Raw genomic sequence first — 18,726 nt, 5'->3', positions numbered from 1 at the left:
TTCAACATGATCAGAATTAGGAAGTGTCAAAATGTGCCGTTGTAGGGTTAAGCCAACAATTGGAAGCAGATTTAGCAAAGGAAAGTTGTAGGTGGCCACATCTATAAGCAGCATTATGTTGGCATGTCACCGTTGTCTGCTGGATTTCAGAGTGGATATGCTCTCAAAGATATGCTTTAACCAGTGGGATGCACAAATGTTGTAGCACCAAGGGGTGCTGCTTCAAAGCAAGACAGTGTGCTAAATTCTCTTTGTCACTCGACCTGAAGGTGGTGGTTTCAAGATTTGCACCAGTATACTTGTTTGCATACTTTTTTGAGCAAACCTATGCAGACTTTATTCAAAAACTTGTGCATAGAAGCAATGTACTTTGTTATTCGTGTGGTTCACTGCATATTGTCAAATTGTTTTTGAGGAAATCCACAAGGTGGAGGAATATTATAAAAAGGAGAAATAATAGTTTTGTGTGAATATCTGAATTTTTGAGTAGTGGTTTAGTGATTAGATTGTTGCGTGGGAAAAATTTGTATTTATCTTTTCAGTTTAATGATCGATTCTCTACATTCAGCTTTGCTGCAATACAATTGTACTGTGCGGTGAAACATTAAATCTAGCAGTGAAGCATACCAAAAGTAAAAAGGGGCACTGTAATGGGGCCTAGCATTCGCTCTTTATACGCATGTGCATGCATCATCTCCAGTTACAGTACGAACACTGAGACATCTATTAAGTGTAACCAGGATGTCTAACTAGGATAAAAACATTGGTAAGCCTCTATCTTCTGTTTACACTTCCTCTACTTGTTGCAATAGTCTACATGTTTAATTTGTACATTGTTTTACTTTTGCGTTCTTTTCATTAACTTTCTGCATGCACAAAGGCAGTTGCATCGTGATCTACTATTCATTACCTTAAATAATTATTTAAAAAAATAATGAATAAAGCTTTTTGTATTTTTGACATTTAGTGAATGAGTTCTACTGCATCAAATTTTGGTCTCATTAATTTTTGCAGCCACTTCTCTGCACAACAGCTGTTCGATATCTGATGAGAAAATATTCGTCCCAAATCACTATTCACTTCGAGCTCAATATCCGCTGCTATATTGTACATGCCTAAAAAAATAATCAAACATTGTCAGCCGCTTTAGAGTAGAACAAAACTATACAAAGGAAACCTATAGATATCTTGGAGAGCTTCGGAGTTACAGAAAAATTTTCCCGACCTGGATGAATTTTTCTTCAACTGCAAATCTTAGCAACCTGCGTGGGCTTCTTTTGTAGCTTTGAGTTACTCCCAGATGGATGACTATTTTTTTCTTTTCATAAAACCTCCTTGACGTTGCACATTTTGCATAATAGATTTGCCATATTAAATGTCCCTGCGCTTCGAGAGGTTGATTAATTTAGCTTCACTCTGTGATCTGCCATACTCCTGGTCAGCTCAGATGGTAGAGTGACTGCCCTGTGAGGGCGTTAGTCCAAGTTTTGATCCCTGGACGAGGACAATGTTTTCAACTGCAAAGCTTTCTGCCGTACAGCTTTCGTTTGTAGGTTCGTGCTACTTCCAAGTGGATGACAGTTTTTCCCTTTTATTATGGAATTGTATGCTGCAGTTCTTAAAATGTGCCTCAAATTTGCTTATTTTTAGACAGTTGCATAGTACGATTCAGGTCTACAGTAGAACCTTGTTAGTACAGTGGAACCCCATTGATATGTTCCTCTCTGTTGTGTTTTCCCTACAGCTGCACCACGTTTTCGCAGTCCCAACCTAAATCCAATCCACTCCCATGTATTACGTTCCCCTTTGATATGTTGCCATTCTGTAATGTTCCGGCATCTTACGTTGCATCTGAACGTGGCAATCACGTAATTTTGGTCATGCAGCCAGCCGGTACGTTGGAACACATGACCGACACGTTGTACCAAGCGACAGGAATATTGCAGCAAGTGACCAGCATGTTGCAACAAGCAACAAAGTTTGCAATGAGGGGCTGAAGTTGCAGAAGCCAGGTGCTGCTTGTGTAACTTCAGCCATCTTCATGCAACTTCGCTTGTGGAAGCTAGGTATGAGAAAGTAAGGAGTGTGTCTATGTTGGCAGTGATGCTTGCTTTCTGAAACCATAGGTTCATGGCACTTCAAATATTTCTCTCTATTCTATTATTGAACTAATTTGAAAAATTCTTGTAGTAGAACACTCTCTAGATAGGCATGTAACAACTTCCAGCATGTAACCAAAATTTTCTTTGTGGCCTGGTGAGGGGCCTTGGAAAGAGACGCTAAAGAGAAGCACTGAATCTGTCTAAATTGATAAAGTATTTCTTGAAAACTCTATTTTCATTAATTTCATGGTAAGAGGACAATTACTTAAAGAGAAAATGAAGGTAGAAGATCAATTTCATCGCATTTTTGGCAACTACATTTTAAGCATTAGTACCATTTATGTGGGTACATATTTATGAGGTTTTTACTGTATTGTATTTGGCTTTAAGCTTTTAAAGCTTTCTGGTCTTCATGGGATGCATTTCTTGTCCTTACCTATTGCTTTCTGGCTGTATGAAAGCCTGCAACTGCAGTAGAACACTCAAACAAGTTTTCTCAAACGAGGTTTCTCAATAAGTTGGCAATGTTGGTAAATGTGCTTCAACACTCGCTTTTATTTGCAACGCAGAAAATCTGCAGCGGCTACGGAGAGTGCATCTGCGGGCAATGCAAGTGCCTTGAATCGGACGAAGAGCGCTACAGCGGCGTCTACTGTGAAGATTGTCCAGTGAGTACCAGCTTTCTCGTGTTTTGCTCAGCATTAGGTTAATGCTTGGTTAATGCATTAGGTTAATGCTGGTTAATGCATCTTTCAGTGGGTGACAAAACTTGCACGGCAATCGCCTACGAAAGCACGGCTTTTAAGGCTGCAAGAAATAAGCTGTGAAGCCTATGGCATCGCTGACCTGCCATTTTAGTCCACTCTATCGGAGTGAAAGGCTCTGCGCATTCAACTTTGTTGTGTTTAAATATGGTAATTATGGTCTGCAAGTTCCTTCCAGGCATGTGCTGCTATTGTGAAGTACTCTGGAGTGATCTCTTAGCCTGCATGTTACACTCATTGTAAGAAAGCAGTCACAGAAACGCTTCATAGATAGCTCAGTGGAGCACAGTGATGGGACAATATTTAGTGTGGCTTCGGCGGTTTCGTTGCGTTGAGCAGCCACTTAAATATGTGTGTGAGCTTGCATGCTCAAGTTTCCTATTGTAGTTTGGGCTTGGTGGTACAAAACAATGAAGATATAGAGGAAGAGCACTTGTGTGTCACACCTGCTCCGTCTGTGTCTCGTTTTTTCACTATTCCTTTGCCAAACTGCACCAAACACAGAACATTGACCGAAATTGTGCCATGCTGCACCAGAATGGCTTCAAAATGGCTTCAGCATGTAAGCTCCGGCAGTGGCTGCAAACAGCAAGGGGATTCGTTCTCCTAAAAAAAAGTATAACATTCCATACCCTCCCGCACAGTTTCTTGTAATTTTTGCGCTTATAACACTGGGCCTCACGGCTCCTCCGGCAAGTGGCCGTCAGTACGGCCAGGGTGGCTGTATTTACAATGTACTAGAATACTGTTGAGTGGTCTGAGCAGTGCAGTGCTACATAGCTGAGGCGCAAAAACAACAAACAGTAGACTAAGGGCACTGCGAGCAAACTAGAACCTTTTTTTAACTGTTTTTCCCTCACCTCCAATGCTTCATTATCTTGTTGCCACTGTGACCTCTGGTTTTGCTCTAGTACCACTGGCATGAATATAAGTGGGTGCCATAATGAATGCATTTGATGTGTAATTACAGTCAACGACCAATTTTTTGTACATGCCTGATAATTCAGACACCTTTGCGGGACCGCCACATACCCTATAGAGTCGATGTTTAAGAACGTTTGGAATTTCGCACGCAAAGCTTTTCGCCATCTGATTTTTCTGACTTTTTCGCCGTGACTGCAGGTCCAAAACAGCAAAATATCGAATCCACTGCCATTTTGATTATATCGCAGCCTCGAACCGGCGCTCTCGCATGCCTGTTCGCTGGCAGACACTTCCACGGAACACTAGGCCTAGCTGCTTCAGACGTTCGCCGCTGCCAAGCTTCTTGCTGTTCGGTGCTGTGATATTCATTGAAAGAATTTGCCGCTATCAGCAATGGAGCTGAATCCACCTTTGTAATACTGGCTGATGGTTTCAAAGAACAGAAAGCATGCCATATTGCATAATGTCGATTTGTGAAAGTCAGCTTTGCCTCAATATAGAAGTGTTACGTGGTCAAGCATATGTAATGTATTGTGGTGAAGCATACCGAAAGTGTAAAGGTGCAACTGTCACAGGACATGGCACATGGTATTCCTTAATTACACACGCAGGCAACCGCCATCTCCTGCCGAAGTACAAGCTTTGATAGTCCTAAGAAGTATACTGACAGGCCTTCAGAGCTATTTCAGCTGTGCCTGTGATGATTTGAGCTTTTGGAGCAGTAAAACGCATGCATTCATTTTTTCGGATGTTTTCTCGGACACTAAGAAGTCCGAAAGATTGGACGTTGACTTATAGCTAGTTTCTAAGCATGGAATAGTGCTATGTGTATGTTTCAAAGTCTGAATTAAACCACTGTTACAAATGTTCTCAGTTTCACCTAAACCGGAAATGAAATAACACATTGTAGTAGTCTCTCAATGGTTTGCGTTTGAATTTATGCTGATAGTGCCTTCATGTGATTATTTCCTACATAGAGTGAAACCATCTCATAAACGCGTACTTGGAGAATGAAACAAGTTGAGGGGCTAACCGGGACGCATTCTTTCCTATCTGTTTTGGCCAGTGTGTAATGTCGACATAATTTGGCTTCAAGCTTAGTGTGAGCCCTATGCCGCCTTTGTCAACTGGATAATTCGCATCCTGAGATCATGCTAGTGAGTTATTGCTTGAGAAAGGTGTTCTACTTTGTGATTTCTTATTCACACTTCATTTGTTCGTGATGGTACGTACGCTTACATACAAAGGTGTAGCAGTAATTGCATTATGGAAATGAAGTGCTGGCCAAAGCTTTGATTTCATGGAATGCAAAATAATCCTGTATTAGGGAGGCGCGCGCTGCACCGGGTTCAGCGGGCGGGCGTCTCTGTCCTCAGGGCCGGTATAATGTAAAAACTATTCCAATCTCTTTTTGGGCCCGTATGGAAGAAGCCTGAGCCATTTTGATCTATCGCGAAGGGCTGATGGTGCATTTGGAATAAAAACAGATTGTAATAGTTTTACATTATACCGGCCCAGGGTTGATTTCGGATTTCTGGGTCTGCGGTGACATATGGTGACCCAGACTGGACTGCATAATTTTAGAACATTTTCCGCTATCACCATGAGGGTTGGACCCGCTGTGGTTGCTTAGTGGCTATGGTGTTGGGCTACTAAGCTCGAGGTCGCGGGATCGAATCTCGGCCACGGCGGCCGCATTTCGACAGTGGCGAAATGCGAAAGCACCAGTGTACTTAGATTTAAGTGCATGGTTAAGAACGCCAGATGGTCCAAATTTCTGGAGTCCTCCACTACGGTGTGCCTCGTAATCATATTGTGGTTTTGGCACGTAAGACCCCATAATCTAGTCTAATCACGAGGGTCGACGTGGGAATTATATACCATATTTACTCGAATCTAGGCCGGCCCCGATTCTAAGCTGACCCCCGAATGTCTGAAGCCAGAAAAAAATAAACTCACCTTGAATGTAGGCCGAACAAAAAAAGTGAGGACAGTGTTCACAGATTGATAGCAGCATTTATTTAATATGAACATGCCGAGCTCACTCGACATCGTCACCACCGTTCGCCTCGTCCCCATAGCCCAGACCACATGTAAGCTTGCGGACGCGCACAAGCTCGCGTCCGCGCTTTCATGTGTGCGCAGACATTGCGGCATCACACGTGTCGAAATGCGGTGTAATCTTGGTGAACAGCTCCTCTCTGTTATTGCGCGCTTATCTTCCGTATCGCTGTCATCTCCTCGTTGTGGCACATACAAAAGTGTGTCCCATTGCCCCTTCCAACGATGGACGTTTTTCTCATCAATTCTGAAGTCCCGCCTGGCTTACTATGCCTCTGCGTCTAGCACAACTTTTCCTTTGAAAGCGGCACTATCGTGTGCCATTACGATAACGCCACGCTGCACGTCGATACCATAGAACCAACTCCGATGCGACACAGGTCAAAGCGATGACATCACTTGTGTACTGCTAGTGCAACTGCTCGTGAAGTTGACTACTGGCCCAGCTAGTCGCGGCTGCAATACTGACTTTTCTAGATGGGGGGGGGGGGGGGGGGGGGGGGGGCTAGCTATGGACCATACTTATCTTCAGTTCTCGAATCCTCGAGTCTAAGCTGACCCTAGAGTTTTGTATATGATTATTTGAAAAAAACTGTTGGCCTAGATTTGAATAACTGTAGTATTATTTCCAATCTAATCGATTCTAGTGCCACCAATTTTTTTGGCTTTACAGGAAAACATGCGCTGTGCTGTCGCTTGACCCACTCTTCCATATTCTAGTACACCATAGCTACAAAGCGTGCTACCACCACTCCGCGTTCTGATTGGCTTGCGGCAAGGTGCAACTATTTGTATTATGTAGAAATGGCTTTCAGTAAACCGCAGTGGTTCATAACTTTGGCTTCTCCATATGGTCTCTTGATGAAGCATATTCCCAGGCACTTCACCCACACTGTTGACCCATTAATGAAAAAGGTATTTATAAAGAATGTCTTGGGTTGCTTTTAGGAAATTTTAAACTCGCTATATCAGAATGCATGTTTTTGTGGTTGCTACCACTAATTAAAAATCTATAGTCACTATTACCAAAATTTTCATGCACTAGACGGTTTCAGTATAAGGGTAATCTGCTTCAAAATTCAGCTTGAGACAGTTGCAGTACAGCGCTCATGTTCATTTATTTTGTGTTCCGTCATGGTTTCGAAGTGAGCTGCCATATTCCATATTCAACTATTGCACCAAAATTCAGATTGGCCTGCTCTAAGTTGCTCCAAAATGAAATGTAGTCTGCTCCAAGCAGCTCCAAAATGTAAATTTGTCTGCTCCAAAATGCAACTTGCTCCTAAAATTGCTCCAAAATGACTTTGTCAGTCCCACCCCTGTAATAGGCTGGGTATTTCAGCGCAGCTTGCCATATTTCATTAAATGTGGCAGATACATTCCAATGATGTTGGGACACAAAAAGTAATTCTTGTGCACATAAATTTTGATGTACATGACCCCATGGGGTCAAAATTATCTTGAGTGCTCCGCTGCTGTCTCCCTCATGGCCAAGATGTAGCCTTTTGGTTTAGAATTTTTATCCATTTATAGTTTCTGTGCTAAATAGGTAATTTATACACACCTTTTTGTTAATTTATAGACCTGCCCTGGGAAATGTGAGGCGTTCAAGGACTGCGTGCTATGCCAAGTCTTCCAATTGGGCCCCTACACCGAGGAAGAATGCAAGACTAAGTGCGAGTTCCTGGCCATTCAGGCTCCGCACATAGAAGGTACATTGTATAGAGGCACAGTGCCGTATACATGGCCTATCAGCAATCTTAAGTGCTAAGTATATGGATGGTAGGGTGTTGTGCGTAAAGCATTGCCAAACCAGCCATCGCATGTAAAGGGAAACGTTCTGCCAACAGAATGTGAGACTTGGCACATGTAGTGGAAGCACATAATGGCCAGGTTGCTAAAACGCGCCTCCTCACAGTTATTAGGCGGGGCATGCCATAAGAAACAGCACAAGTGGCAGCACGTGTGATACAACCAACCATTGTTCTTTATCTAGGGGCTTGTGTGTTGACACAAGGGGTTCTAGTGTGCTGCATGTCAAGTTTTGATTGTAAAATTGGGCATGAGGTAGGTAGGTTCAAATGTGTCATGGACACTGTCATGAAGAAGTGTAAGAGTGCAGCTGGCATTTTTAAGCAGTAACAATGTATCAACTAGTCCTGTTAATGCTACTCATATCATGTGTGGGACTTGGCAATGAGCCTAAAACCTTGTTCTGTTATCATTGGTGCTGTCATCACTGCTTGGGGAATACCATGTCATGAGCATTGCAAGGGCAAGCGAACGTGCAGTCACTTTTCTTCTCACTTCTGTTGAGCATGTCGGCTAATTTGCATGATAGACGGTGCAAACTGAAACAGGATTAAGTGGGTAGTTCAGTCATAGATCAAAAAAAGAAGAAAAGAGAATTATTCGTAAGTCATGTTGCTGAAAACTGAAAACTTATGGATATATGTAATTTTATGTGATTGTTTCGAATGTGAGGTGAATTTTTGTTTATCTCATTTGGTTCTAATTTTATGAAAGCTTCCTTTACCTAAAGTAATTTTTTTGACAATTTTGAGAAAAGTCGGTTCCTCAATTTTTTGCTAAATAGGATATCAATGGCTTGTGTATGATCCAAGAAATCCAGTAAGACTAACCTTTTGAATACAGTGCATACGATACTTACAATACACGGAGCAGAGAAAGTAAGAGAAAATGCCTGAGGTATTATCGAGGAAAGCAAACTGCAACATGCTCGGGAAGCTGTACAGATGGGTATTTACACAGCGACCAAGATGCTTGGTGTAAAACGCCTTGGCAATTTTCATGCATGCCTCGGTAACATATGTGAGCTGATGCATTATGTATTTTTGTGAGCTACTAGCTTCCTCACTGTACTCCGCAGTTAATCCACACGATTTCCTCAGGAAGACTTTCAAGATGAAATTTTAATCAGTTCATGTTTTTTCATACCAGTATTTTTGCTGGCACATGGTGCTTAAAATTGTAGGTTCATAAAACTCTCTTGGTGCGTTGTGTGCAGTCGTTGAAGAAGGTGAGAAGCTCTGCATCTTCCGCGATGAAGATGACTGCAAGTACACCTTCATCTACAAGTTGGAGCCAACTAACGAGTACACTGTACGAGCAAAGAACGAGCGTGGTAAGTGGAAATGTCCCTGTTTAGAGCATACTGCGACATCTGTGACTCTGCTTCACAATGAATCCTGAAAACACAATCAACTTGTGTGTCAAGCAGTTGAAGAAAAAAGAGTTAAACACTTTTTGACCTCCAGTCTACATAGTTCCCGTGAGAAGAAAATGAACTACGTTTCCAAATTGCCTGTGTAAAAATTTTTTCACCTTTAACATTCACCGAGAACTAGGAGTGTGTGAATACCGAATTGAAGTCTGATATCGAATCAAATCAAGAAAAAAAAGCTGAACATTGAATCGAATATCAGAAAAATTTTCACAAAATTTAATGCTTACAAATTTTTGGAAAAAGGTGTGGTGCTGCACATGCTCGGGAGTCTCCTAGTATTGCATAACAAGAATATTAATAGTTATTAATAGTTAAAAGTTAATACTATTCGGTATGTCTTGCTAGAGGAACACCAAATTACTGTGCCAGCTTTGATTACAGCTCAGTTCCAATATATGATGGTCTGGAAATTTTTATTTTTATGAGTACAGTTTCTTTTGAATAGAATCAAGGGCTTTTTTCCCTCTGAAACTAGTGAATTAGTGACATTCTGTTGTATTGAACACCAATGAGGTTCTCACTTTCATAGTGGACCTGTCTTTTCGCAGTAGTCTTTTATTTGCTGCGTATAAAGTTTTGCTTTCAAGTTTTTCTCCAAAATACAGAAGGGCTTTCTCAACTTTACGGCAGGTGGGTTATCGTAAGGCCACTCACGAAAGGACCATGCATACTCGATCACTGCTCCACAAATAGCCTTTGATGACAGTAAAGAGCAGGCGCCATCCACACCATTTCATTGTTAGGTTCACCGTGATGAGCCACCTGAAACCTGCAGGGCCATGGCACGTTCAAGCAGTTCTGCCCCCCTTTCCCTTAATCCGCTGCGCACGCAAATGCGTACAACCAGTCATGACACTTTCGTGCTCGCCGTGTAGAGCTAAAGCTAGCCTTGTGGCAGTTTTCTCGAAGCTTAAAAAAAAAATGCTGAAAAAAAAAGAAGAGAGAGAGATTGATGTGCGTCTACGAATGGCATTGGGAATGAAATGTTGCCGTACGGTGTGTCGCAAAGCTGGCTGCCGCGGACAACACTTTTGCCATTTTGTGCACTTGCTTTCGTTTGTGAGGCAGTTTGCCGTCTTTCCAAGTGTCGTGTGGCTGCTGTGCATAGATCTGCGTTGATTTGGCACCAAACCACAGCTTCAGTCGGTGACGCCCGATGACGCCGATTAGGCCTAAAGGACAAGGCAATATGGCCTTGACAAAAATTCGCTGCAAGCTGTCGTGGAATGCTTGCCGCTGGTATTTTTATACAAGTGGCTCATCATGTGATGGGTCCCAAGGTCACGCGTATGAGTTTGATTGACATCTGTTGAAGCAGCGTGAGGTTCGTCGCCGTGTATCCAGCATGATCTGCATGCCTGTCGACAATCTAATCAGCCCAATCTTTTACGCTTGCTTTTGTACTATGCGAAATCTACGCTGCTATTCTTGCCATTCCCTCTGTCCACGTCATGTTATCATTTAGATTGGTCCTGTCGACCTGGACAAACCTTGTATTGATAGAGGCGGCCCCAGCGGATGTGGTGCCCTTTTGCGAATTGCCGCATTTGGCCGCTGTGTGTGCGATCCCTGGCTTGGGCCGACGTCAGTGAGCACTCGCTGTGATGAAGTCCACTATCGCATCAGCAGGGGCGGCGCATCCACGGTGCCCCATCCGCAGCGCCTTGTCTGCAGCGCCCTCGGCGCTCCTTTTTCATTGAAAACAAAGTGAAATGCTCGCTTGGGTGGCATGGAGCGCGAAGGGCTCTGCTGAGCACGCAACACATGGCACTGCATGGGTCTCTACACCAAATATATCAAATATTTGAAAAATAAAATAGTAGATATTTGATATTTGCGCACCCATACTGAGAACATTAAAGAATAATAAAGAAAGGATACTTGTTCATAAGATGCAGCGTTTTTTTCAATACACGTGTAAACTTTGGTAGCAGTTTTCTAAACATGTTATATGGTAAAAGAATATTGACCCCCCTAAAAATGTGTGAGAAACGAAAATGCACCAGCTGCATCATCGCTAAGGGTAGCATAATTGCTAGCTAAGCTTGTAAAAGCATTTTCCCTTTCACCTACAACATGGACAACTGCAACTGTATCTTCTGGTACAGTGGAACCTGGATATATCAAACTTTGGTATATTAAATTATTGTCTATATAAAACTGTTGTAACATCCTTTTGGAAATCCTACGAAAAAAAATGGCACTGTTGATTTCACTGCCACATTTGATGTATAGAACACTGCACCGTGGTGCAACCTTGCAAGTGTGCTTCCTCTAACGTGACTGCAATCACTTCCTGCATCATTGGAAATGTTCGTGTTGACAATGTGGCACTATTCTGGCAGGTGCTGTCTAGTTATTGAATATTAAGGCCAGTACATGCCATGAAGGAAAAATGAGCGAGAATAATGTCTCAAAATACTGTAGGCTCATGCAACAAGGATTTTACTTGCACTCCATAACACTGGATTTACATTAGTAATCTTCACCGCATCACAGCCATGTAATGCGATGAAGTGGGACAAAAGAACAGCCGTGCAGTGAAGCATACTATGTGCAGCCGTTCTTTACCGGAAAGAGGATGACCATTCTGCTTCAAGAACACGAAAGGCCTCCTGGTATGATACACATGCTGCACAATAAATGGATGGCACTCAAATTTTTTCACTGAATGGCTCTGGGCATGGGACCAGTAAATTCTCACTTTTCACATTCTTGAAGGACTGTCAGAGACGTGCAGATTTTTTAGATAAGCTTCAGATAGGCATATTTTATATTTTGAATTATCGCTATACCAAACTATTTCCCAATCCCCTTCGACTTCATTATATCCCAGTTCAAATGTATATATATTCCACAGACTTGCATGTCTGAAGTTGAATTTCGACCAGTGCAGACGGTCCGGAACTTCCAGTCATGCACGAGTAGATCTTTGTCTGAAAATGGAAATTTTGCACAGTGCAGACTGCGCAGAAGCCTAATTGAAAGTGACAAACTTTGTTGCTCATGATTTAACTGTGTCTCGGCTGTTAAAGATCGCTAAACCCTTGTGTAGTAGAGATAAGTTTAATAAAAGGCAGATTGTTGTGTTGCTTTGAAGCTACTTGCGTCATAATATGGAACCAACAGCCTTTCTGCAATACACACATAACTTATGCTTCATGTAGTCTTGCATGGGCTTCTATTCTCAGTCGATTAATTTTGAGGATTCTGACTTCTGTGTGATGTCTAACTGGAGAAACGAGCACAGTGCCAATGGCTGATCCAGTCATTGCTCAGCAAAAATGATCAGTCAGGAATATGGTCTTTGTTTGCATGCAAGTAAACTGGCATTTCGGCTTTTGCATGCTGTGCACTTCTTGTACGAACGCAATGTTTTGTGGTTGCATCACAGAGTGCCCTGAACCGGTGAACATCTGGGCCATCATCTTGGGTGTGATTCTTGGCATCGTCCTCATCGGCCTGGCATTGCTCCTCATCTGGAAGCTGTTCACCACCATCCACGACCGCAGGGAGTTTGCCAAGTTTGAGAAGGAACGGCAAATGGCCAAGTGGGACACCGTGAGTGCCCATTTCTGCCCTGTTCAGGGGCTTTGTTTCTGCCCTTTGAACAATAGTGGGCAGTGCCTTCAGCTTATGATCTCGCACTCGATGACATGCTGCTTACGATAGCAAGCCAGCTTATGTGTTGTCTGTTGCACTTAGGTGTATAAAGAATGAACCCTTTATGAACAATGATTAGGTTGTCTCTTGTGCATCAGGTGCAAATGAAATAAGTTGGACTTCAATATATTGAACACAGATGCAACAAATTATTGGATATAATGAAGTCAATCTAAAATTTGGTTATCCATTCTTTACTTCAACGAGTGTTCTACTGCTATAATGTTTACTGCTATACTGCTATCTGTTTTACAGCGTGTGGTGCATAGTGCCATTGGTAGCGTACTGCACGCTTTTAGTAGCCAATACTGATCCAATCGCACCACCATTCCCTGCTGCAGGCATCACATTTTGCTTCGGCGCCATTCGGCGTCGCCAACCAACTCGATTTCGTTTGTTTCCTGTGGTCCTCTTAAAACAGCACGCAATAGGAAAACAACAAAACGCGTCTCGGGCCGCTGGAGCACCACCAGCTCGACGCGCGTCGGCATCTCATGCTGCAAGGACCCGCACGATGCTTCACATTATGTAGATATCAACAATAGTTCAGTCTATCAGATGGTTACTTCGGATTGAATGCTTTAACGGTTTGTTTGTTTCTTCTAGCATTTTTTTCCAGAACGTATGAACGAAGTTCTACTGTACAAATATAAAACGAAGGCATTTTCATTTTGTATGTGATTTCGTTGTAACGCGGTTCAATTCAACTGTAGCAAAATTCTGCTAGGCACACAGCACCAGTGTGGCCTGGAATATTGGCTGCAGTTATCGTGGACACTCACTGACTTATCACACAATTTCCTGTATGTAGCCTAAACAAGTGGTACTTTGTAGTATCTGCAGCAACTGAGTGCTACTCACAGTATAAATATAAGGCTTCATTTGCATGCACACAGGTTTGCAGCACAGCAGCCTGCTGTTTGTGTGCTCCTTCATGTATATTGTCATCTTTTTAGCTCTGCTTCTTCCTGTGATCAATAATGAGCTAGACTGTTGGAGAACCATGGCCCCTCCAGCCAGTACTTTAGTGCATTCTAAATGTTCTGTTTCATTTTGCTGCTGCTTAACCCTTTGAGGGTCGATTTTTTTCGCCATATGTGACTGCCCATGGTCGATATTTTTTTATTGCAGATTCCAATTCTTCTGAGGGACCGTAAATGTACCGTAATTTTTCTAAGGTGACCGTAAAGTGAGAAAAAAATCTTTTGCGTTGGTATATATGTGCTGTTTATTCATGAATAGCGATAATAAAAGAAGGAAATAAACTTATAAGAATTGAACATTTGATGCATCGTTATACACATAAGGCTTAAAAAATGTTCACACGAGAATATTTGGCAGTGTCAAATGTTCCTGCTCTTACACTAATATTTATATCCATAGTGTAATCGAACTGCGTAGGTGAGCACACTCAAGAAAACTGTGGTTGTGGGCCCGTCAAGAAAGCAAAACATGTGACAAACTTCCCCTAATCTTCATTTTGTCGCCAACCAGAGGCAATTAGTTTTCACGAGTCTCCAAAAAACTAAAAGGAAAGGAAATGCATGCACGGCGGCATCCTTCCTATGTGCACCCCTGTGAGCACTAAACGAACGAGAAGCAGGCGGTTGCCCTTTGAGTGATTAGTAAGGAGATAGCCATCAGTTTTGCGAGAGCAAGAAGCCGAACCGCCCGCGGAACAAAACCCAAACCGCCGCCCGCCTGCGCGCCAATGCGCAAGCAGTAGTATATAGACGCACCGGAGCAAACTAGCTCTAAAACAAACTGTGCAACGAAAATGGAGAAAGCGATGCGCAAGAAAAAATTGCCTGTATTGCCACATAGTGGCAGCGCATGCCAGAAAACAAAAAGTTAGGAAATTGCCGTGTGTTTTAAGCGTACAGACGGCGTCGTAAATGTACGGCATCGGCGATTTTGGACTTGTTCGCGGCGCCATATATTTGCGTCAGCGACCCTCAAAAGGTTAAAGGAGCGTGTTTTATTTTTTGCAGTTACATTTCTATGCCATTGTTGAAGCCCTCAAGGATGAAATATAGGCTCATGCAAATGCTCACAGAACTTAGCCTTTTTGAATGCTGTATTCTTTTAGTGCTAAGGTTGAGGTAAACGAGTGTTGCCTTCACAGGAATTTATGAATATATTGAGTGATTACATTGAATTGTTAAGGTTAAGTAGTTTATTTAGGTTTTTGCAAGACCTGTCCCACTCTTGATAGTTTTTTGGAGTCAGTATAGTGTGGAATGAAGCAAAACATTCCTTACTATGTTAATTTCCATTCGTATTTCTCTACCATCTTGTGCGCTGATTGAACTTAAACCAAACAAAAATTGTAAGGCTGTATCCAGCTTATATTTGTACAAAATTCCTTTTTCTTTGTTTTTTTTTTTTTTTTTTTTTTTTTCAGGGGGAAAACCCAATCTACAAGGGTGCCGTTTCAACGTTCAAGAACCCCACCTATGGTGGGAAGCAGTAAGAGGCCAGCGCACTCTAGAAAAGTGTGACGTGGCCTCACTTCATTGCCTGCGTCGCCAGGCAAAAAATCACAACTACTGGACACCTATGTTTCTTTGCTGAACGTTCTGTTTTGCGGTTAAGGAGATCATCGTCATTCTTGTCATTTTGTCCACGTCGTGTTGTGTTGGTTGTGTCAATCTCTCCTTTAATTTATGTTCATGAAATGTGTACTAGGATGCTAGGTTTAAACCATATTTTACCGTGGGAGAGAATCAGTGGATGATACTGTTGTTTTGCCATCATTACGCCGTGACCCCAAGTTGCTGCTTATAGGTAGTGCTTTGCAAGCCAAACTTGTGTATCTGATGTTGAATCGTACAATTTGTCCTGAGTCGTCGTATTCATGCGTAATCACAGCTTTCCACATCAAAGAAGTATAATTAATTGACGTGAAGGTTACAGTATCTCTCCTCGGAGGTTGGCACAATGTACTTGTTGACTCTATGCTGTTGAAGGCATTTCCTTTTTTGTACAGTTGGTGGTACCTGCTTGGGAGAACTAAAGCTGGTAGAGTTACACAAGAGTGTGCGGATGATCATTGACTCTCTGATGCAAAGCCAGACAAAGTATGGTCGGCACTGTAGTGGCAGGAAAGGCTGTTGGCATGTGGCCTCTTGTTGCTTGTTTTGCAGGTGCCATGTGACATTTAAAGTCAACTCTGCCTTTGCGGGCTCATAATATAATTATAGTTCTTTTTCTGGCACAACTTGTTGCCATATTAATCAATGACGTCTGCAGAAGTCTTATCATTTATCTAGGCAACGTGTCCTGCTAAAGAGCATTTGCCTGAATGAAAAAGAAGCCTGGCTTCTCTCTCTCTCTCTCTTCGGTCCATTAGCATGTCACTGTGGCACACACATGCTGTCATGTCCCGTTTTGCGTCACATGATGCGAGTGGCACATTGTTGTCATGTGCCACTCTGATCCAGGAAACAAAACAATGCAATTGAACAGCAATCTAATCCTTAAGAAACGTGGACCCATAACTTACGTTTTCATTTTCTTTTTTTCTTTGGCCAGCAGATGTTGCTTCAGGTGCTCACTTATCAAAAGTTTTGTCTTACAACAATCGCAGAAATGCTCATTTCTCATTGTGTCATGTTCAGCTATAGTAGTGCTTTAATCACTGAGTGGCCTTAAATGAGTATGCCCTTTACACTTTTGCTGCCGATGCTGCTTGCAAGTACAAACTGATGTTATGCACAAGTTTAAAACTGCTTTTAGTCTTTCTGTCAAACTCATTTGTGTTAACCTTTCCTGTCTTTTGAATGATCTTAAGAAGGCTCTAGTTTGCCATGTAACACATTTGTTGCAATATACTTATAGTTTGTGTGTGAACAACTTTAATGTATAGTCACATTTTTTTCAATTTAGGGGTACTGTTCTTAAAAGCTTCCGGTTCTCCGCATGCCCCCCTGCCCCTTTCTTCTTTTCTTGTCATAAACAATTTAGTTGTTTGTATTTATTTATGAGTACAGTGTATGCATTTTGAAACTTCTTGTAATGTTCAATTTGCAACTGTTTGCAGTTTGCAGAAGTACTGAGTATGGTCAGTACTTCTGCTGAGCTTAATAATAGCATAGATAATTTTAGCACCTCATTCTGGGAGTAGGAAAACTGCATATCCCCACGCAGAATATACTATTACCCGTGTACACTTACTGCCACTTGCAAGATGCGCAAGCATTGCGACTGAGGAACAACAAGCCCAAAGTTGTACATAGTAGTGCTGTTTCGTTTTATTGAAAGGCTGACGTTCTCCCACACATGGCGCAGGAGTTTGCATGTGTGCAGGGGAGATCAATGTGAAGAGGAACATCCAATGTGCATTTGAGACCATCTGTTGCCAGAGCTTTTCGCAGGATAGAAAGAAGATTTGTTGAGACATCCTTTGTAAAACAGCAACTACTCTGACAAGTGTATCGGCAAACAGCATTCAAATTTGCTGGTCTTGCTGATGTTCTTGCGCGAGTACTGATTAGGTGTTCCCTTTCATATTGGACTACACTGTACTTGTGAGCTGCGACTAGTGTACCACTACATCTACGCAAGTGATGTTGCAGGCACTTTGCCAAGCGAATGTGCAATATACCATTAAAGAGAAGGGCTATGTTGCATGTAGTGCTGTGTGTAAGAATGCACACTTGCTGATGAAACGCCTTTTAGCACCGTGCCGTAATGATACTGAGGCGAGCAAGTACTTCTGGCTTTCGATGAATAACGTGTTCATTTATATACACATGCAAACCATCTTTGTTCTGAATGAAGTTTTCTCGTAGTAAAGATTGATTTTAGTGGAACCGGCGCTCCTTGTCTTTGTTCCCTGGAACTGCACCAACATTGACATACAAAGCTATGTGTGAGAGTGGATGCACTGAGCAATAGTGCGAAAGGGAGTGCTAAACAGAATCTAACAAGAGGGGCTACATTCAGTGGAGAGGAGGCATTTGCAGTACATCTGATGACAAAGCGCAACTGTGGCTGGTAGGGTTGATCGAAAGATTGTTGAATGCTTGCAGTAACCATAAGGAGTGTTGCACATAATAAATGGAAGATGAGCAGTGAAGGTGGTGCAAGTATGGACAGCCCACAGAAAACCAATTAGAGCAATAGTAAAAGTATTTTTGTTTTAAGTTGAGGAGATCTATAAATATAAATGCATGCAACCCCACATTGCGCTGTAAGTCAGTAAGGCTTTGTAATGACAATCGTCTTGAATGCAGCTGCTGAAGTTGGCATGTGGTCATCGCGGAGGCCAGGTCGTCTGAGAAATGACTCCTGGGTATTTCTTGTGCGTCATGTGGTGGTGGTAGAAACGTTTATTGCCAATGATATGAATGGTGGGGGCGAAGCCCCCTACATGGCACTTGAGTGCTCCCTTACTATGAGGGGGCACCCTTACAAAGCGAAGGAGAGTCCTTGAAGCGCAATCCTTCTTATTGCACTGGAGATGATCCGGCACTGGTCTTGAGCGGAAGTGCAGGTCAGAAGAGTCTCCCAGTAAGACACCGCCACGGCAGGTGATGGGGGATGAGGGAAGGTGGGGCATGTGAGGAGGGTGTGCAGGAAGTCTCCTGGTTTGCCGCAAAGCTTGCATGGTGAGGGGAATAGGTCTGGGTATCTGGCATGTAGTAGTATGGGGTATGGAGCAGTCCGAGTTTGTAGTCGACGCCAGTGTGCGGCCTGCTCTATGGTGAGGGATGGGGCTGGGGGTGTGTATTCGCTTCGTTTGTCCCGGTAGTACGAGAGAATATCACGGAAGGAGAGCAGGCACTCCCCGGCCCGTAGAGGGGGCTCGGCTCCCACTGCCCGGAATGTGAGACCTCGGACGAAGGAGTGAGCCTCCTCTTTGCCGGGGAGGCCAGCATGTGCTGGCATCCAGATTAGGGTTATGCGGCGCCGGGGCTGCCAGAAGCGTAGTAAGCGCGCAGCGGTGCGGGATATGTAGCCA

The 18,726-nt window shown here is 42.9% G+C and overlaps 1 protein-coding gene across 2 annotated transcripts in view; it reads left to right on the top strand.

The window, feature by feature from the left end:
- The window catches only part of mys (position-specific antigen beta subunit myospheroid), a 47,276-nt gene extending 29,701 nt beyond the window's left edge, over nucleotides 1-17,575 (top strand). For both annotated transcript variants that reach the window (XM_050187593.3, XM_055076252.2), the window contains exons 17-21: nucleotides 2,672-2,770; nucleotides 7,434-7,563; nucleotides 8,880-8,996; nucleotides 12,493-12,659; nucleotides 15,166-17,575. In XM_050187593.3, coding sequence (XP_050043550.1) covers nucleotides 2,672-2,770; nucleotides 7,434-7,563; nucleotides 8,880-8,996; nucleotides 12,493-12,659; nucleotides 15,166-15,234 — 582 coding nt within the window. In that variant the 3' untranslated portion in view covers nucleotides 15,235-17,575. The remainder of the gene's footprint in view (nucleotides 1-2,671; nucleotides 2,771-7,433; nucleotides 7,564-8,879; nucleotides 8,997-12,492; nucleotides 12,660-15,165) is intronic.
- The last annotated feature ends 1,151 nt before the right edge of the window (nucleotides 17,576-18,726 follow it).

This window comes from Dermacentor andersoni, chromosome 2 (assembly GCF_023375885.2).
Source record: "Dermacentor andersoni chromosome 2, qqDerAnde1_hic_scaffold, whole genome shotgun sequence".
Taxonomy (NCBI): domain Eukaryota; kingdom Metazoa; phylum Arthropoda; class Arachnida; order Ixodida; family Ixodidae; genus Dermacentor; species Dermacentor andersoni.
The sequence above is the reverse complement of the archived record's forward strand: the minus strand, read 5'-3'. Positions and strand labels throughout refer to the sequence as shown.